Source organism: Sus scrofa, chromosome 11, assembly GCF_000003025.6.
Source record: "Sus scrofa isolate TJ Tabasco breed Duroc chromosome 11, Sscrofa11.1, whole genome shotgun sequence".
Classification (NCBI taxonomy): domain Eukaryota; kingdom Metazoa; phylum Chordata; class Mammalia; order Artiodactyla; family Suidae; genus Sus; species Sus scrofa.
In genome coordinates, this window is record NC_010453.5 from 70,360,108 (window position 1) to 70,382,404 (window position 22,297).

Consider the following 22,297-nt stretch of genomic DNA (forward strand, 5'->3'; position numbering starts at 1 on the left):
CTGGGGAAGTCTGACTTGTTTGCAATGTGTCTACCACAGGCATGGCGATGTCTGCTGACCTTGTGTAATTAGTTACCATCATTCTGCCAGAACACAATCCCAATATCTGAAGATGAAAGAAAACATGATTGAGTGTTCCACCTATTTCTTGGAAAGCATTTCAAAAAGTCATTCAGAAGTCTCAAGGTTACCCTGAGAGCCTGAAGGCTTCAATTACTGCTGGTGGGCATTGCCAGCCTTCATTCAGTCTTCTGAGCTGGAAATTTTCTCCTCTCTTTATACATGTCCACCTACCCATTCCCCCTCTGTTGTCCACCTGAGAAATGAATTATATAACACATTTTCCCATGAAGAATTAAAAGTAATGAATTATATAACACATTTTCCCATGAAGAATTAAAAGTAACCGAGTTGTGCATTATAAATCCTGTACACGCTCCCTAAAGGTGGACTTTATGTTGATAGTACTTCACAATGAGTATTCAGAAAAATGCCTACATGATAATTAAGAGAAAGCACCTACATTTACATATCAGAATGCTAATTTCTATGTGTGTGCCCTTTCCATGGTGTGGAAAAAGAGTTTATGGTTATAGACAATCATATGCAAATACACACACACCACACACCACAGTGCCCCTACTGCAATAATTCTACTTTTTCCCTATGGTAACACCCTCAGGTATCATGGAGTGAACCCTTCAGGTTATTGAGTTATCCTTGAAAAACTCACTGTGAAGTGGAATTAACAAGATTGGTTCATTAATACATTAAAACTCTGGGGCTCCGAAGTCTCCTCCTTGGGAATTATGTTTCTACAGCTTTATCTTGCTGCTCTCACCATCACTACCTCAAATATAAAATCACCTCAAGTAACCGATCACGTAATTCTACTACTTTTTTTCAGGGTAAAAAAAAAATTTAAAGCATAAAATGCTTCTATGTAGAACCCTGACATCAATAGAATACACAATGAAGAATTGAACAGAATGATTAAGGTAATTTGAACATGCAACTCTTGGATCAATTAGTACACAGCAATCTGCCAGCTACTCAGTATTTCAGCACACCCTGGGGCAAGTTTCTTGTTAAACAAATGACTGGGATATTAGATAATTGACAGTAAGTGCTACAAGGTACCACATTCTGTATTTTCCCCTGGTCATATCAGAAACATAATGTCTAATGAAGTTATTATTCATTAAAGTTTTAAATAACATGATATTGTGGTCTTGGTAGTTAATGGCTTAATGAGTCTGAGGAATTTCTAATTGGTCCCAAAGACCGACCATCAAGAATAAAATAATAAAATCTGGACTGGCTTTCATGGCTCAGAGAACCAAAGCATGGCTGAACACCCTGTGCTTTTAAGCAATCACATATTACTGACATGATTTCTTTTCCTCTTTTTTTTTTTTTGGTTATTGTTATTGCATAAATGATGCATTAAAATTAATAAAACTTTGTCTGTATTCAAATTGCTACAAGGTTATTTGATTTTTTTAAAGATAAACTCAGGGGAGCAATTGCCCAAGGCAATTCTTCTGTCTACCCATTTCAATGTGCAAACCCTCTCATGTAATGAAATTTTAAATTAAATAAAGGCTCACTGCTATTTCTCCTGGGTACACATTTGGCTTTGCTAAGTCTATAAAACAGTCTTTTAAGGACTCAAACTGCCTTAGAAAAATAGTTAACCCATTTATGGCACCTGCGGAACAATTTCTTAATAATTGCCTCTCTTGTTTTAATATATTTCACATTAGAGTTTATTCTCCATAAACATTAAGGGAGTGCCTCTTTCCTTGTCTCTAGATAAAAAGTTGTCTATAGAACTTTTGAACAGTTTAAAAGTTGATTTTTCTGTTATTAATATTGTTAGAAATACAGAATTCTAATTAAAATTGGAATAAAACCCATGTAGGAGTTAGGTACCCTGGCTATCATTAAATGGCGGGTAGAATTATTTAGATTGCAAGTTCTTCACACAAAACCTTCCACTGCTTCTATTGATAACATTAATTGATGGTTATAGGATAGAAAACAAAAAATTAAATGACAGTATATGAATAATTAATAATGCAGCCATTATTTCTTCCAAAGTCATACAATTTTTACCATCATTTTACCATTGAACACAAAGCAAAAATCCTAGGAGTAAAAAGCAGAGATCACAAAGGAGGTCCTTGCAAACGAATCTGCATCTTTACCTGGTGACCATTTAGCTTCTCTTCCAATAAAAACAGTTGTTCTCACACCACAATAAATACACAACTCTCACAGTAATGTATCTTAATGCCATAATTTTACTCTTTACTATCTGCAAGCAAGAAAATATTGCTTCTTTCAAAGCCATTCTCAAGCACAGCCCAGGAAACCAACACACTTGAACCTTAACAGAATTTCACTCACTATAGGAAATAACTTGCCATGACAAGGACCTCTTACGCATTCATTCTAAGGTTTAGATGGTGGAAACAACGTTGCCGAGGGTTCAAAGCAGGGAGACCAATGAGTTAACTGGAGAAGTTAACATACCTGGGGAGTTGCTGAAGATTAACCCTTTGTCAGGAAGCCCTCGCAAAGGGCATTCACAGCGAATTTCAGTAAAAGCTTCTCCTCTCAGGACACACACCAGTACTCAGGGTTTGCCAGACTAGGAACTTTAGGGACCATTTGTATCAGCGTAAGAGTGAAGTAGAATAACATTTCCTGTTTGTCCATATCATTATTGCCACTAAAGAGTGGCTTGGACCCAGGAATAATAACCCAATAAAATATCTCCACCTTGTCAGAGATGCAGCAATTTCCAAAGCCACTCAAAGATACCTTGGTCCCATTCAGGCTGTTCCTCTACCAGGGCAGCAAATCACAACCAATTATGAAGCCTTCGCATGGGCTGGGATGCGCCTATTAACAAATGACTCATCTCTCTTCATTTTGTATAGCTGTCAGCTCTTTAAACCAATATCTAACTCAAAATAAAACCCTCAAGAGATCGACTGTGTCCTTACTGAGAAGTACATTTTGTACCTGTTCATGAACTTGCATTCCAAACTGAATACATCGCCTTCCTTAAGACAAATAACCAACATTCAGTGAAACCCTGAGTAGCTCAGAGCACAACACACCCTTCCATCACGTGGAGAAATAATTCAAAGTTAAAATACACTGCACATGGAGCTTACATATATAGAAGCTCTGAGTTCCACGGGGCCAGGGCTCATGTCTGCTTTTTTTTTAACATTGTTTCTCTGGGTTCTAGCATGCGTTGGATCAATATTGATTGACAAGTAAAATTAGAAAGAAAATGCGGTCAATATTTTAAGTCAAATAAATGGTCATTATTCTTTCAATTGTACTGTAGCTCTAAAATCAGTGGAAACAAACAGCATAAAGAAGAGGAAACAAGGAAAATTACCCTAAAAGGAAGAATTTTGACCATTCTAGTTAATAAGGGGAAGAAAAACAGCCATTTTTTAAAAAAAATAATGGTTCTTATAATCGAACAAAAGTGTCATATTTTTATGAATTATTTTATTCATATAGAGGTTCCCAGCCTAGCAGTAGAATCCGAGCTGTAGACACCAGCCTACACCACAGCCACAGCAACGCGGGATCCAAGCTGTGTCTGCTACCACACCACAGCTCATGGCAAGGCTGGATCCTTAACCCACTGAGTAAGGCCAGGGATCGAACCTGCAACCTCATGGTTCCTAGTCAGATTCGTTTCCGCTGTGCCACAAAGGGAACTCCTTTATGAATGATTTCATAAATTACTTTTCTTGTCAATTCCCAAGTGGTAAGAAATGGAATGTAAATTACTAAGAAATGGGCTGCACTGAGGAAACTGAGAGGAAACATCCAGTTTCTGTTCAGAGCCCGCCATGAACTCACGGTTCAATGTTTCTCAGAGCTCACATACAACTCCATTCCCAGAAATAGGAAGGAGAATTCTCTAAAAGTAAAATATATTCTCAGAATTAAAATCCATCAACTCCACTTGGGTAGACGGTGTGTCGCAAGTTCAATCATAAGGCCTCTCACATAGGCAAACAATTTTTAAAGAAACACAACCTTGCCCCCAATTTTAGTAGCTATTAATTGCTGGTTTATTGTTAGAGCTGATTTGTCATTCATCATATGGTAATATAAATAAAATATAATTTAAAAATGCTTTATATAAATAATTGATTTTCTTCCAATTTTTTTTTCATGGTGTGTCGGATGAAAGCGAAGAGGCTGTTTATTCACCACCATTATCTATTGATTTAGGACTCAACTTTTCAGGTAATCTTTGAACGTCCTTACTCATAAAAATTCCTTTCACCATCTACCACCTACCATCCATCCTCTACAAACATAGATTTTTAAAGATTGAACCATTTAGATCTAACCTGCATTTTATCACTATCTCTAGTATTTTATAGTTTTCACCCAAGAGAAAAGTAGAATAAAATTGCAAAGAAAGTACTTTCTCTAATTATTATTATTCATGTTCTTGCTTTCAATTGTTGGAGTTTGAATGGTCGCGACATTTACTAGAAATCAGGGCTTACCTTTTTGCCCCGAGATTCTGTTTTAAGGTGAAGACAGCATTACCCCTCACCTCATGAATGCAAATATGACCATGTTAGAATCAGATTCTGCATCTCTGAGTTCTGCCTCTGTGGGTTTATCATGCCCTTTCAGGAAAGGAAATGTGTAAATAAGTGCTTTTCTGCAATTCTAACTTGAGAAATAAACAGACTCATATCTTCTTTGCTGATGCTTAATGTTTTTCATGGAGAAAAAAGATAAATGGCATGCATAATAAATATCGTGAACACAGAAGACACTCAAGGAATAGATTAATAAAATTTGCTGGCGAAACTGATTCCGCTTTAACAATAAGCAATCAAGAATTAAAGATTGAAGACTTCCTACATATCCATAACTATTGAAGAAATGATAGGAAATGTACAGACATAATCATGGAATCAAATTCTGAGAAAAGGCAGGAAAAAAGGTTCTTAGAATTCATCTAGCCAAATGCCCTCCAAATGATTTCCTTGTATCTAGTGGACTTCAGAGACTTTTGTTTATTTATTTTTAAATCTGTCATTTTCTGCATCTTAAGTCCAGCACATAGAGCACAAGAGCTGTAAATGAAAGGTGTACAATAATATTGGTTGAATGAACAAGTACATGAATTTATTTTTATAGCCTACCATCAACCTAACAACAGAAAAATAGGATGTTTCATATTTTCCTTTTGTCCAAAGACTGCTTAAAATTAGTTATACGTAGTCTGCCGTTTGTATTTGTTTCTAAATTGTCTTTTTCAAGTAGAATAATGGCATTCTTGCCTTTGTCATAATCAGTCGTATTCTACGCGTCAGTATTCAGGGTCATGAGAATTATACCAATACTGGAGGAAAATCAACCCAAGTACCGTACGTGCGTCCTTATTACTAGAATTTATCTTATCCAACATACCAAGAAAGGATAATAGCCATTTTGGCCTAGATGATATAACCAACTGAGTCATAATGTGGAAGAGACCAAAAGAAAACTTAATAAAAAAGAAATATATCTTAATTATAGCAAGTAAATCTGTAGAATAGATGTAAATTTAAAAACCATTATTTAACATTTCGTAAAAAGAAACGGAAACATTCTGATCAGAAGTATATCCATGTGAATAAATGTATGTGTACTTTAAGCACAACGTGTAATTCCACTGAAAAACACAGATTATATACAAACGATATATACATATATATGCACACGTATATGTTATACATATATACATTCTCAAAAGGTGTTAGATATTGTTTGTACACGCATATAGAGTCATAGATTGTTAGAATAGCAAAGACATTAACAATCATCTCAAATTTAATACACCTTTTAAGACAAACAAACTGACCCACTCAGAGGGATGAAGAATGAAGGATGAAAGATAGAAGAACGTCCATTCTGAAAGGGGTACCTCCATGTAACCAGCTCAGTAATAGTTCTGCTTCCCTTCTCCTAGGGGGTCATATCAGAGAACGAATGGCTGGTCCCCAGGATAAGCAGCCATCAGATGCTACTGAGGCCCTTGGCTCACCTGCAGTGGGTACTGATGACCCGTGACAATAACTGTAGCTCAGACTACTGGATTAATCTCAGGCATTGGCTGGTACCTAAAGAAAAAAAGAAAACACTGGGAGCCTTGGCTAGGGCACCCTACCAGCAATGAGATAAATAGTGATAGTTTATAGATATATAGTTTCCTGAAGATGGATGTCCAGAGATGTTATTCAGAGACAGAATGAGTGTCAGGGATGAGCAAAGAACTCACATCGTATTCCACGGGTGTAGAAATATGGGTGAGTGACTGCGTACGCCTTTGGATGAGTAACTTCCGGGGAAGAATAGAAAGAGTTTGAAGGGAATTAGATACCACCTTGTGAACTAACAGAGCAGCTGCACCTCTATGCCCAAACTCGAGCAAGGAATAGAGGAGCAAATGTCAAGAGTTTGAAAAATGACATTGTCCCCGCTTGTTCTGCTAGCTGTGGACAGATGTGGGCAGAAAGAAGTACCCTTGATGGCAGAAGGAGGCAGGGAGCTCTGAGAATTTCCTGTCTAGTGTTCTCGGAAAGTTGAGGAGAGATAGCAACACAAATACAGACACGTAAGTAAGAGATGCCTGCTGGCACAGAGGAGGCACAGAGGAGCCACCCTTGTGGAAGATGTTCACGAAAATATTTCTGGAAGATATAACCGTAATATCAGAAAACTCAGAGTGGGTAAGATTTGACGTCCTTGAAAAAAAAAAGAATACTTCAATAAGAATACTAAGAATACTTCACTCCCCCCCCCTTACACACACACACACACACACACACACACACACACACACACTCAACGTGCATCAATTGTTGGGTGAATGGAAGTCAGTGTACGGGGATTTCAGTGCCCAGATGGCCTGGGGCCCAAGTTCACTGCTTTCGTAGAAGAAGAGGACAGAGCTGCTTCAGATTTCTGTCAAGTTCAACTTAGTGGTAGATGCAGTGAGGAAAACCAAGTATTTTATTTTACTCCATGTTGGTTTCTGTGCCTGGGTGCTCTGTCCAGCAATTCTCTACCAGCTCCACTCTGACCATTTTGATCCACAGCTACCAGCAGCTTCCTCAACAGCCACTGAAACACAGCTTTCTGTGCTGGGCTACCAGCTGGAGAATCACCCACCAGGAGGAGGGTAGAAGGAGGTCTGGACCCTTATGAAACTGTAGATTCCTGAGTCTCCCCCAGACATACTGCACTGAAATATCTAGAGGTCGATTTTCCCTATCTTGCCAGGGGATTTTTACGAGCTTTGATGTTTACAGTGGGCTTTCTGGATTCATTTTAAAAATCTGCATGAAAAGGGACATATCCCTTGGCTGAGAGACTGAGATGAGACACCAATGTCAGGAGAACACCAGGGCTTCCTTCTCCTCACACGCCTGGGTAACAGAAACACTCAAAGCCCCATTTGGAAAAGAATATTCTCATAAACGTCAGCCTGGGATAAAAGAGCAAAGAGGAATCTTTACATGATTTATGCACCTTATTTTTTTTACCTCTCCCTTGAGAAAAATCAACCAGATTGAAACCAGAATTTTAAACCCTAAATTATCTTAAAGTATCTGGGAAACATCTTTTTTTTTTTTTTTTTTTTTTTTTGAGCAGATGAGCAGAAGGAGGGCCAGAGAGCCTGGGACATGATAACACAAGTCTTAACCTCAGATCCAAGATGCTGGGCTTTGTTGTCTCATCAGACTTTTTTTCCTTCCTTCTCCTCTTTCCCCTTTCTTCTCTTATAACAGAAATGCATCTGGTCTTCAACTGTTCTTTATCTCTGCCCAAATTATGAATGATATTTTTCTTTCATTCCAAGTTTTTGGGTTTTTTTTCAGCGTTCAGAATTTACATTCAAACTTTACCATTCTACGGAGGATTTTCTTAGTCTTTCAAAACCACCGGTTGTTTGGAAGAAAAAAAAAAGACACAAAAGCAAACAAACAAACAAAAACACCAAAATTTAACTGTGCCTCAAAGCACTATAAATAGTTTTTAGTTGGTCAAAATGCATTTTTTTTCTAAACATCCTTTTAAAAAAGTATCCCATTTTAAAAAAAAGTATTTCCTTGTCAGTTTCTGTTCTGCGACCTTGCCGCCCCGAGTTCTACCTTCAAGCAAACTGCTTGTATCTGACATCAAATCTCCTGAGAGGCATCTTCCAGTAACATATTACAATCATTATGACCACAAAAGAAATGACTGTTGTCACATTGAGGAAAAGATTCCACAGGGAACAAGTGCCTTCAGCATCAGAAATGTGATTATTTACATCTCCAGCAAAGTACCTTTCTTCATCCCCTTGAGGTGGAATTATCTGACAAATTAAATATCTTTATTTGGATGGCAAGGGATTACGAGAGTTGCTTCCTGAAATACAAATAAAGGAATATACACCTGAAGGTAAATCCCCAGCACGATTTTCATGTAGCAGAGCTCACTCTGAATGATCTGAATACTTTACTGCCTACATCGTAAATCTATAGATCTTCATGAAAGTGGCCTCATATCAGACACTAGTTTAAACTGATCTTTTAAAAGTGGACATAAGCTTCCTGACAATTCTCTAATAAATAAACTTGTTAAATAATCGCAGTAATAATTTTCCCATTATCAGCATTTACATTAATAATTACACTGCACATATATTTGCAGACATTGTATATCTTTCATCTGTATTTCTATGTTTTCAATCCTAAGTACCTACATAGTTTTAAAAATTATCTGATAGGGTTGTTAAAAATAGGAAGAAAAAATATTTTACCTGGAAATGAGCTTTTTAAAACAAGTCTACATAAAATTATACATGAGCATATGTTTGGGGAAATATAACAAAATTCAAGTGTATTTTATGGATGTATATATATTTACTTTATAGTTTTCTGAAATTTCAAAACTGACAGAATAGTGGTATGTGTTTGTTCCTTCTATGTCACTATTTACCTATCTCTACCTACTTATGTACCAATCATCTATTCATTGTTCTTGATAACAAAAAATTAAATTTAATTTCTTTATAACAAGAGATTAAAATAAAATCCATTAAAATGCAAATACTCAGTTGTGAAATAAATGTTACCTTTTTATTAAATATTTACTATATTTGAAAGAAAATAAAAGTGAGCATAAGCTTAAAACAGATTCCTTCATTTCCCAGCCCTAGATCTTTATTAACTTTTTTCTTTAAATCTTAGCTTGAGTGGGGTTTTCCTTTTAAAGAAGCTATTCAACCTTAGTTCAAAACTTCTTAGTCGGATTAACCACGTAGGCTTTAAAAACTTAAGCTCAAATGTTACATGGTAAGTTTTAAGAATATTAAACAGCATATATATCAAATTTTTCCCTGATAAATATAATTTTCTAAAATTTTCGGTTTTATTCAAGAATCTCCAAAAGAAACAGACTGTTTCAAATCATTCTTCCTCATAATTGAAAGTAAGTTTCTTCGCTAGGTAACAATTCACGAAAGACCTTCATTACATCATCTTGTGTTTGTAACTTCGTGTTAGAATAGGTGCCAGACCATATTATGAAAAATGTCTGGCACACCAAAGCAGGACAGTGAAACAGTTAAAACTGTAAGCTAATGAGTCAGAGTGAAAATACTCAAATCCTATTTTCTCTATTTACTACCTGGGTGACTGCACAGATCCTTAAGCTCCTCTGTATATCAGTATTGTCATTTTAACAGTATTTGCTTAATAGGATGGGAGGATTAAATGAGCTAAGACTGCAAAGTGCTTAGACTGGTGCTAGGCAGAGTGTACTATATAAATACTAACCCTATTATTGTTATACATTATGGTAATTGTTACATTGTATTGTGCTATGTTATTATGTTAGTAGGTTCTCAGGAACTAATTATGGAAGAAAGGAATGAAGGGGGGAAAATATTCTTTTGTACTGAGATATCTGAAATTCAAATTTCATTATATTGAAATAAACAGAGTAGAGAATATCAGTAAAAACTGGAAAGTGCAATTTAATTTTTATCTAAATCCTTTTCCTACAAGATGCTGAGGATTCTGAGGGCCTGGCCCGGGCAGGGGACCGCTTAGGGGAGGGCTGGATGAACAGAGTGCCCCTACCCGGTTCCGGGTTCAGAGCAAAAAGTCAAAAATGAGAAAAGAGAGCTCCTGCTACGGCCCAATGGGATCGGCTGCATTTGGGGGGGCTCAGGGATGCCGGTTTGATCCCTGGCCTGGCAGAGGGGGTTAAGGATCCAGGGCTGCCACAGCTGAGGTGTAGGTTTCAACTGGGGCTCCAATCTGATCCTTGACCCGGGAACTCCATATGCTGTGGGGCGGCTGAAAAGAAAACAAACAAACAAACAAACAAATGAGAAGAGGAGAGAGCTAAATCTGCAAGTCAGAGAATCAAGGCACCAAGAGGGAGGCCCAGAAGCCAAGGCCCTGGAGAATCTGGAAGGCGAGAGCAGAAAACGACGGGTCAGAAGATAAACCTGACGTTGTTCCCGGGACAATCCAGGGGCAGGTGGCATTGCCCACACATCTCATTCCTGGGCGGGAAGGTCATTCTTAAGGGGCTAAGGACCGGCCCCGCAGTGAGTGCCTTCCTCCCTACTCTTTCTGCTCCTCCTAGACTGCGCTGAACACAACCAGCACCTGTATTTTAAGCCAAGACACATGCTTAGGGTGAAATTCCCTGCCTTTACAAAAATGGCACATGCATGCAACCTCATCACAAAACAACAGAAAACATCTCCCTCAGAAGCCAAGAGATAAAACATTTACATTTTCCCTGAGAGCAACGCGCACGCTAGAGCACAACCCGTGATAAAATCATCAGTAGGAACAGAACTAGAGGCTACAGCAGTGACTGCATCTCATCATCTGTGGGCATCTCAGAGATGACTCCGGGGAGAAAAGGAAGAAACAAAAATAACAGAACAAATGTCAAATCAATGAAATTGACGTTAATCTGAAATAAGGCACCCCTGGAAAATGATTGATTGAAATCGAATTTTTCCTGAAGGCGAGATAGGGAATTCTAGCTCGCTCTTGTTCCCAATATGCGGAATATTCATCTTGCGCAAGAGAACACAATTTGCATAATGTGTGGCTCAGGTCTGTGAGCAGGAACACCCTTCAGGGAACACTGATGAAGGTTCCAGAATAAGCTCACCACGAAGGGAATCCACGGCTGGCTGGCATTTCATTTTCTTTGACAGGATTTCCCAGATTTGCTGAAGACAATATGTCACATTTCATGGGAGGTCCCAGTGAATACTTCTCTACTTAAGTTGTAGGTGCGTGTGTGCGTGTGTGTTTGTACCCAAAATGTACGTATTTTACATGTAGATTTTTGATGCTATTTAACAACAGCAGAGTTCTAAAGAAGTTATACGAAGATGACACACAAACCCAAATAAGAGCATTTTCTTTGAGGCTCTAAGACTACCAATTTTTGCTCAAGGGAGAGTGGAAAGAAGTGTATTCATCTTAGTCTCTATTGCTTGGACCTGGAGCACCAGTGAATTTTAACTGCATTATAATAACAGGTGGATATAGCACATCTGAACGGGAATTATTTGCAAACAGTAAATATTCTCAAAGAAGCTGGGAAAGTGCTCCACTTCTGATGTCCATTAACCCAAAACTGACATTGGCTTAAGATTTAAAGGCAATATACATTTTGATATTAGAAGTATTCTCTCAGCAAAACATTTAACACAATTTGGATTCTTACTTTCAAAAGGACTACTCTCGCCTGAAATTGTCTTTTTCAGAATTCCCATTCATTCTGTTTCTTTTCATAAAATAATTTTTACAAGAAACTCTCTCAGACAAGCATATTTTGCAATAGAAATAAAAAAGTTTATATTAACATCAACTCTTATAAAATTGATCAATCGTCTATGAACTGGGCCGTTGAAAAAACATGCAAGTGCACAGTTTTAAGAGGTAATATTACTCTTCTGCCTGATAGACCGATATTATCAAACTCTGATGAATAATAAATTAACAGCGCCTACAGCAATGCAGTAAAGGTCAGATACTAAAGCATCAGTAGACACAGAACTTTCTCACTTTTATGGCGCCGCTAGGGCTATTTTGCAGGCATCAAATGAATGGCCAACATCTCGGGCGTGTCACTTACTGATGGGTAGAGGTAACCTTCTCCATTCATGGCTATATACAACCCTGTCTTCACTCCCTGGATGGCAACCACACGCAGCCCCACTGGAATGAGGTTGAACAGAGCTGTAACGAGAAGCACGGTCTGTCACCAACGAGCAGGAAGAAGCAAAGCATCCCATCAATTTCCTCTCTCTCATTTCTTCTATTGAAGAAACATGACCTTTGTGACAACTTTCTGAGCCATTCCACTTCATTAACTTTTATTCCTCTTTATAATTAAGAAGTTCCTGTTACGAGCAAAAGGAGCATTTGAGTGGCAGTGGGTAGACCGTGGGCGTCTCCCTCTGGCATGGCATTCGGAAGGACCAGCGGGATACGCAGAGTCAGGCCTGTAATCACAATTCTCGTATCACAGTCTCCCACCCCATTTGAGAGGAGACGAAATCAGCGGTGAAGAGTCTCCAAGAGGAGAATTTTAAAAGCCCAGGTAGAGTGTGTTTTTTCTGGTCTTTTAGGCAGAAGATGCGTTCCATCACTGCAGGGTTGGACAGGCCAGATGTTAAAAAGGTAATTCCCAGACTGAATTACTTGTGCAGAACCAACAGGAAATGCCGGCAGAGCCCAGAAAAGAAGTGCACCTGCCAACGTGCTAAATTTAGAAAGAATGAATCAAACCGCCCAGCAGGCAAATTTTTGAGATATAATTTTCTTTATATTAATATTTCATAAAACCATGAAGGAAAACTAAAATAAAGAGGGAAAAGTGTTCAACAGTACCTGCTTAAAAGATAAAAACTCGTGTTTCTGTATTTTGTTTCTTATGGACAAAAAAGTAGTTTTATGTGTATTTCATATAGAGCAGACGGCAATATTATTGCTGATTTTTTTTTTTTATAAAAGTCTTAACATCTTTCAAAATGCATTTCCATGCCAGGGTTACATGTGGCTGTGTAGCAGATGTTTTAGCATATTCTTGGTGGTAACTGCTGGATGATTTTGGAGGTTTTATCAGAGATACATTTATAAGAGAACTGTTCATTATCTGCAGTGAAGTTATCCGTCCCCATTCAAGCTCTTAATTCACGACTAATTCTAAGTCATAGGACCAGGTCAGAAAAAGGAATGGCAGTACTAAAATGTCAAAGTCAACGTATGAATAAAATGTCTTAGGTTAGGCTTTCGATGGTATTCTACAAGAGATAAATAATTTGAAAAAAAAATGCAGGCAATTTTGGCTTCCATCTATGGGTCTACCTAGTGCATAATTTCAAATGGACTTTATAAATTGTGCTCTATTTCATTCTGAGGCACATGTTTTATCTGAATTGAGGAGGGGAAAATTACACCCTCTCTTCCAATTATTACGTGTTACTGATCACACGACCTCAAGATGTCTGTGCTATCCAGATGATGAAAGGAAAAATGTCAGGCCATGGCCCTAGATAATTATCCCAACGCGAATACTCAGGGGCTTATGTAGTCAGGTGGATATGCTTTCATGACGCAAACTAACATTGGACTCCCTTCTGTTGGACTCTGGGGGCTTATGATATCCTTACATAGGAATGAGGCTTATGTTTGCTTATTTCTATTTCTTAATATTGAACATCAGCATGGAGTTATTGATAGCCTGAACTATTGGTGTCACGGTAACTCTCAGTATGCCTGCTGCATGGGAAAAGTCATTGGCCATTTGCACTCTTTTCTAGACTGCTTGAACTGTCCCACCTCCCCTGTACTTTGAAAAGATGGGCCCCGTAGGATAATCCTTGATCTATGGGCAGAATTTTTTTGGGGGGAAATCCATAATTTTATGTCTGTCCATGAAAACCATTCTAACATAACTTATTCAAACTTAGTTATTCTAACCTTTATGCACTCCTAATGGTATTTTCAGGTGCCATATATTTGATACAGGCCAGACAGGACAATTCTAGGAAATAAGTGCCTTATGAATTCACTAAAACAGTGTAGTGTGGGAAAGAGTAAACTTATAGAAGATAGTCTAAAATGATGCTACTAAAAAAATACTGTCCCCTTCCCCAGGATTTTGTTTGGGACCTGAATTATAAAATAAGAGTTATTACCTTACAGGACAATAACAGAAAGTGAATCCCTATCACCACTGCAATGGAGAACCCCATTCAGAGCTGACCATGATTGATCCATATGCTAATTTAGCCAAAGAGACCCACGTTAATTGAAACACCATTATATTTTTTCACTTTTTTTTAATTTAACATAATTATAGAACAATGTCACAAAGCCTCAGGGAGTAAGAATAATGAAGATGTTCATGCTACTTTGTTTATTCTGTGGAAAACTCTAGTCTCCATTTAATAGTGAATTTCAACCCTGGCTGTACTTTAAAACTAGCTGTATTCATAAAATAGGTTGGCCATGTCCAACCTGAGACCAATGACACTAAGTCAGAGTCTCTGGTAGTAAGGTGAGGGCATTAGGAATTTTTTAAAAAAGCTCCTCGAGTGACCCTAACCTACAGCCAAGGTGAGAACCAACTACCTAATGCTTGTGGGAGAGTGGGCACTGTGGGCAACCAGCAATTTTTATATACAAGTTGTAAGGTTGGGAGTTTTTCTCTCCCTCCCTTCCTCCCTCCCTCCCCTCTTTTTTCTTTCTCTCTTTTTTCTTTCTCTCTTTCTCTCTTTCTCTCTTTCTTTCTTTCTTTCTTTCTTTCTTTCTTTCTTTCTTTCTCTTTCTCTCTCTTTCTTTCAATGGCTGCACCCATGGCATATGAAAGTTCCTGGGCCAGGGAATAAATCCTTTAATCAACTGTGTTAGACCAGGGATCAAACCCATGCCTCCACAGGGACCTGAGCTCATGCAGTTGGATACTTAACCCACTGTGCCACAGCAGGAACTCCCAGACGGGGGATGAGTAAGGTGAGAGGGACTGTCTGAGGAGGGCTTTAATACTGCAACAGTTACTAACACATGGATATTTCTATAGCGATATTCTCCTTACAGTATCTGATAATGGGAACGATGAGGAGCACAGGCAATCCTCACTGGCATCCCCAAAAGCAAACCGGGGAAGAAAATCACCCCTAATCAAATATCAGAGTCTATGGTAATGCTGACCTTCAATAAATAGATGGGGAGCTCTAAGAATTTTCAAGGAATATGCCCCCCAAATGAGTGTGATGAGGAAGTAACCTGGGAGCTCACTTCCTTTTGTGAAAGATCTTTCCGGGGGCACGTGGGAGCCAAGATAAGCAGGCGTGTTGCTGCAGCATCTCTCTAGAGGGACCTGTTCTCCATCGTCCACCATCTTCTTGCTCAGGTATTTCTACATCTCAGGTTGCGCATCTCAGGAAGACATCAGTATCAGGTTTGTCTGCCAGCCTTTCTCCTTCTCAACACGTTTACATTTTTTTGACAAAGGCAGCTTATTAGCAGGGTGGTTCTGACTTCATCTAGTTCTAAAGAGTCTCGTATTTAGTAGTGGGGTATGTACGGAGCTCAAATCATGAAGATTTGAAGGTCCAAGTCTCAGTTTTGTCATCTGGGGACTTTTAGGTTATTTCTCTTTATTTTTCCTATCTATGGATGACTAATCCTTGTTCTGTAGTCAAAGAAGTATCTAACAACTGGAATGTGTTTGGGAGTTATTACATCACAGCCTTCCTCAAGCAAAAAGGGCAGTGCTCTAATTAGGACCTGTCTGCCAGCATCTCTGATGCTCACCCCCATTTCTTTTTATTTTTTTCACCCCCATTTCTAAAGAACACTTTGCAGTGCTAACGATTTCCTCAGGACTTATAAGATGACTGTGATGAACCAGAGAAAAGAAAATACCTTGAAAATTCATCCTAAAACCTGTGTTTTTCAATTAAAATGGTGATAGTACACAAAAGTAGAGTTAATTAGTAAATCCCATTGCTTTTATAAAGCTGCTATAATCCTGCCAAGTTTGATTAAATTTATAGGTGTTCCATTTTTATAACCTTTTGAGGAGGGGACATTCATTTTAGACTGTTTTATTCTGTTCTACACTGTTTTTGCAAATGTTGAAATGGTAATAAAATGAACCTAACTGGCTTAAAGTGCACATAAAACATAAGGATGAAAGGAAAGGAACTGCAGACCAGATCTCTGCCTAGGAACCTGTTTCTGCAGTGAGGTCTCTGTGATTTGGTTCTGATCTGCTTGCCCACCGGGGCTCCCACTCCTGCTTCATTCCCAGAACTGTTCCTTATCAGCATTGAAGGGATTAGAGAGGATTTCCTGAGTTACCCAGAGACCCCTGTTCTTCTACTGCAGTCACACAATGAGAGGAAAGAAGCCTCATACATTTAGAGAAAAAAAGGTCCCGTATCTTTTAGTATCCCAGCTTTCCAGTTTCGTGTTTAATGTTATGCAGGTAACCACATGTAGTCACGTGTGTGTGTGTGTGTGTGTGTGTGTGTGTGTGTAATGTCTACATCTGCACACTCACAATCTGGAAAATACTGTGCTGCTTATTCATTTCTGAAGCAATATGCTTTTAAATGACTGTCTATGTAACACTTCTTAACTCGATATTGATCCCATCGTTAAAAATCACCAAATTGTTCGGCATTACAAAAACTAAAGGCGAAGGTAGTTGGAAAAACTCATAAAACATTTGTTTGAAATTATTTTTCCAAGAAGTCCTCCTAGCAGCATTTCATATGCTATAGTTTATTTCCTTTCTTGAAAACCTCTGTCATAATGAATGACATCAGCCTGTAGTCTGACAAAGAGGGTCATAGCTCTTGTATATTGTGATGAGTTATGGGAAACGTGTTCTCATTCTCTACTAGACTCTGGCCAAAGAAAAGCAGAGGGCGTTGAAGACATCAGAACTTATGAATCTCTAACATCCACAACCCCCACAGCTGCAAGACACAAGAAAAGAGAACTCCTTTTGTCAAAGAATTTGTAAGGAGTCAAAAGTGGGGAAACGAAAATGAGCAGATATATATATGTATTAACAGGAACCAGAAGAAACTGACATTTGTAGGTCAGAAATGGTCAAGTGCTGCTGATTTTAAAAGTTCAGCCTAATATCAAAACCACAACAAGTAAACAATGTTTGACTTCAGTCTTATTAAAAAAGTGTCTTCTTTTTTTCCCCTGTGTCTGAATTGCTTTACCTTCTCTTTTTCTAAATCAAAAGAGGAAATAAAGCAAGAGAACCCCCAAGATCAATGAACAAATAAGATTGGGAAGAGTTTAAAGTACAAAAGGATGACATAATAGAAACAAAGAGAGGAAAAGATTAAAAACTGAATAGGAGGAAAATGCAAAGGAAAAAATTTTAAGTTGAAAGAAAATTTTTAAAATGAAGCAAGGTGCAAAGTCTAAAACATAAACACAGAGGCTGGAGAATACTGACATTTCACTTAGCAACACCAAAAGCAAAAATTATCCATATTATTAGCTGCTCTCAGTGTTCAGTAATTCTAAAATTTAAAAACAGGAAGTGCTGCTGAATAGCATTGAGAACTTTGTCTAGATACTCATGTTGCAACAGAAGAAAGGGTGGGGGAAAAATATAATTGTAATGTATGCATGTAAGGATAACCTGACCCCCTTGCTGTACAGGGGGAAAAAAAAAAAAAAAAAAAAAAAAAAAAAAACAGGAAGTGTTTATAATTTGCTTATGTGTATTCAAAACCTCCTTTCTTTCCATGGAATGATGTTCCATGTATGAAGGATAAATGATAAATCAATGAAAAGATTCATATCTACTAGTAATATTTATCAAATATTTCTAATAAAAATCAGTCTTTGCTTTTCACTAATTCTCCTGAGCAATAAAAAGTGTGTCTACTTTAGAACTGATGTGCTAAATCAAAGGGAATCAGAGGTCAGCAGGAACAAAAACTGGGGAATGAAAACACAGACATCTGAATAAGAGGGAGAGCAGAATAAAAATACAAAGGAAAGTTGTATACAAAGAACTAGTAAAATAAAGACAGACATTAAAACCATGAAAGGTGGGTGGCTTTCTAATTTAAAAAAAAAAGCACAGACTGAATTTTATAAAACAGTTAAATAATTTTTTCATGTCCTCGCTATAAAGATATTAATTTTTCTTGTTGAACACAAAGAATTTGAAAAATAACTTTCTTATTATTTGAAAAAAACTAATCTGGATAGCGCTTGAATTTCCATAGTTATCATTAAGAAGCTATGGGCCTAAAAAAGATAAAATTTGCAAAGTAAACATGCAATCAACTTTCATTTGAATGGACTGCTTACTTGACCTTCATGACCGTGAGATTAAAGTAACCATAAGATATGCGTATGAGAATTGTTTGAAAAAGGAAAAAACCTGAAAAGATTAACTTCTAATTCTCTTAAAATGACAGGTTCCTTTTGCAGCTCTATGAACATTTCTATCCACGTGGTCCAAGCGAAACTGTCAAAGGCATTCTAGTGCGAAACATTTGTGCAAATGAACAAACATATCCCGATATCTGCAAACGTATTTCTAAAAGTCATTTAAGTAGCAGCGTATCTTCTACCAGTTGTGTGAACTGGTGGCCTGAGGTTGTCACTTACTAGAATTAGTGCTGTCATCCTTGGTTCCATCGAGAGCTCCATCGGGGTGCATTTGCAAGTAGTAGCCTTGCCTGCAATATAACCTGGTCACTATACCCTTGAGCTGAGGATCTGAAAGGCAAACATAGTGATCATAAGCCTCACAATGTGTCACAGTCACATTTCTTTTTTCTTTTCTCTTTCTTTTCTCTCTTTTTCAAAGGTAAGAGGGTATTTTAAAGAGGTAGTACCCGTTTTTATTTTTCCCAGAGTCCTTCATATTTATCAAACTTGGACGATACTAATCACAGAAGGTGAAGAAAACACAGCCATAAATTGCATTCATCAGCTGGAGATAACAGGTAATTTTATGAAACTAGCATGTGTGTATGTAAATGATTAGTTTAACTAATAAATTATTTAATCTATTAGTTTATTTATTAGCTAAGACCTAAATGAACTAGTTTAACAGTTAAATATTACTCAGGATGGCAGGGCAAGTGTTTCGCAAACTTGTGACTAAAAAAAACCTTATTAAAGGCTTTTTAATGGAGTGTTCTTTTTGCTTAATTTGACAGGTAAACCCAACATGTGAAAAAAATCTGTATTTTTAAAAAAGGTCAGAGTTCCCACTGTGGCACAGTGGGTTAAGAATCCGTCTGCAGCAGCTGGGGTCGCTGCAGAGGTGTAGGTTCGAATCCTGGCCTGGTGCATTGGGTTAAAAGATCCAGCATTGCCACGGCTTTGGCATAGGTCCCAGCTCTGGTTCGAGTCCATCCCTGGCCCGGGAACTTCCATATGCCATGGGTGCGGCCATGGAAAAAAAAAGGCATACTACCATTGGTGCGCATTCTTAGAAAAAGCCCCGGTATAAAGAATGTGTCTTTGATGTCTAAAGGGCCACCCTAACTTGCCTGGAAGCACCTGCGTACTTGCACGTGCTCCACAGGAAAATGGGAACAGCAACATGAGAACTCAGAGTGGGAACAATAACAAGCCTCAGCTCTCTGGCCATAATTTGGACAAATTAGATGAAAGAAACAGACAATCCGACTGATTTATACAACTAAAAAGGATCGTACAATTATACTATATGGATTTTGATTCTTGGCCAAAAGTGGCTTGAGGTCAAGGACGGTGGAAGTTTATTAAAACCTGGGGAAATTATATAGTAACAGACTTTTCATTAGATGATTCATCGAAAAGGCAGCCACTCTAGTGATCCAGTGCTGCACAAAGAGCCATCTGAAAATACATATTTGCATGTGGCTTTTCGAAGGCTACCCTCGTCTCATGACTAGATTTGATGGGAACATCAGAATCCGCCCCATGGCAACTGGCGTCTCCATAACCCCCGGATGGGACATGCAAACAGGAGGATGTTACAGAAGGATGAAACCGAGCATCCTGCAATCGACAGAAAAATTATGGACTTGCAAACAGGTGAACACACACACAAACCCCACGCAAAAACAAACAAGAAAGCTATTCAAAGCAGAATATCCTTAGCCTTTGGTTGGGTCTTCAAGAAATTAAAAAGAATGACAGCATCTCTTTCTAGGTACATCTGATATATCTGATAATTTGAAAAATGACCTCATGGCATATAGATTTTCCATAAAGATACTATGATATGGAAGAAACATCTGGAAAACAATGCATAAACACCACAGGGTCAGAACACTCATGTGATCCAGCATGTTAGAATATGGGAGTTTTGGAAAAGTAGGATTTTCAAAAGAAACATCCAAGGAATTATTAGGATTGTGTTGAGGATGCTCCATATTCTTTAGTGTATCACTTAAAGAATCACATACGTCTAAGATGTGCCTTGGTGGGGAAAAATTACTTTTACGCCTTACTGTGCCCATCACTCAGTAAGACTTGACTAGGCTATGGACCCTTGAAGTACTGAGGACTCCTCCTGGTTTTACTGCATCATATTTACATTTGTCATTGAAAATAAAGAGCACAAAAAAAGAAGGGACCAAAAGTAAAAAGGGAGGGGTAGGGGTGGGGATTCTTAGTTGCCAGGAAAACATAAGAGCATTTTATGGGTTGACAATTTTTACTATAAAAACTATATGTTCTGGACCACTTATTTTTAGTAATCCTATATTTCCGCTATGGCATCTTCTGGACTTGAATTAAGTAGGTCAGACAAGGCAGGCAGAGGACACAGAACCCCCCCAAGTCCCTTCACACTTATAGGGTGATCCTCTTTCTCTTGTGTTTTTTCTAAGTAACAAAAAGTCAAGAGAGGACAAGCATTGGAGAGGATGTGGAAAAAAAAGAGAACCTCTGGGCGTTGCTGGTAGAAATATAAAACTGGTGCAGTTACTGTGGAAAACAGGAAGGGGGTTCCTCCAAAAATTAAAGATAGAAATATTGCCCATTTGATCCGGCAATCTCCCTTATGGGCATGTTTGCAAAGGAAATTAAATCAGGATCTCGAAAAGATACCTGCAATCCCCTGTTCACTGAAGCATTATTCACAGTAGCCAAAGCATGGAAACAACCAGAGTGTCCATCAATAGATGAATGGATTTAAAAAATATGTGGTGTATACACACAATGGAATAATATTATTTGGCTTAAAAAAGAAGGAAGCCCTGCCATTTGTGACAATAGGAGTGAAGCTGGAAGATGTTAGGCAAAGGGTTTAATATCTCATCACACCTCACGTCTGATAAGAAATTCTAAGTAAAACATGAAATTCTATTTTTGAGTTCTTATTTAATTTCAAGAGAAGAAAACCAAATGAATTTCTATCTTTCTAGTTGCACATTATTTGTTTTTTTTTAGAAATATAGTAACATTCACTGCATGTTTCTCAGGTACCAGGATTAACTCATGGAATTTGCACCAAAGCTCACTTATAGGAAAGTCCATTTCAAGTAAGAGAAAGTGGAGACATAGAGCAATGAAGTAGTTTGACAAAGAGCATACGACTAACAAGTGCAAAAGTAGGGTTGGCATGACCCTTCCCACTTAACTACTATGTGGTTATAAATTATGTGGCCTAGAAAAATCGCACAATCGAACCCAACCATCTTAAAAACCAACATCAAATGCAAATGGATCAGTTTTTTAAACTAGGTTTTCAAAGATGTATCGATAGCTCTGTCTAAACTCCGATCCCACATACTTGGAGTTGAATCTACGATGTAAAGCAATGACATAAAATTAGAAATGATCACATTACTTGAAATTTTCTTCTGAGATCCATCCCACTTTGCCAGTGGCCACATCTCCGATAAATTTCTATCCAATGAAACCCTCATTAAAGTTATACATCTAACATTATATAGGTCTAAACTTCCTCCGTGTATCATTTTCACTTCAGTTCCCCCATCCCCACCAACTCCACCCAAAAATCAATCCTGACTGCTTGTGTTAACCCTTTCAGTCCCCTAAGAGCAACACCATGCTCGCCTTTTTTCTTCCATCTAAAAGGAGCTCACTAATGTGTACAGATGCTGTCTTCACTATCTCCCTCACTCTTTTCTCTTTTTCAACTTCCTCTGCCGCCAGCAGTTCAGCCCCTCGTGACCTCTCCTGGGTGGTCTTCC

The 22,297-nt window shown here is 38.1% G+C and overlaps 1 protein-coding gene across 3 annotated transcripts in view; it reads right to left on the bottom strand.

The window, feature by feature from the left end:
- FGF14 (fibroblast growth factor 14) overlaps positions 1-22,297 on the bottom strand; it is a 610,568-nt gene that overhangs the window by 108,734 nt on the left and 479,537 nt on the right. For all 3 annotated transcript variants that reach the window (XM_021065381.1, XM_021065382.1, XM_001924895.6), the window contains exons 2-3: positions 18,747-18,857; positions 12,214-12,317 (exon numbers count right to left, since the gene is read on the bottom strand). In XM_021065381.1, the coding sequence (XP_020921040.1) occupies positions 12,214-12,317; positions 18,747-18,857 (215 nt within the window). The remainder of the gene's footprint in view (positions 1-12,213; positions 12,318-18,746; positions 18,858-22,297) is intronic.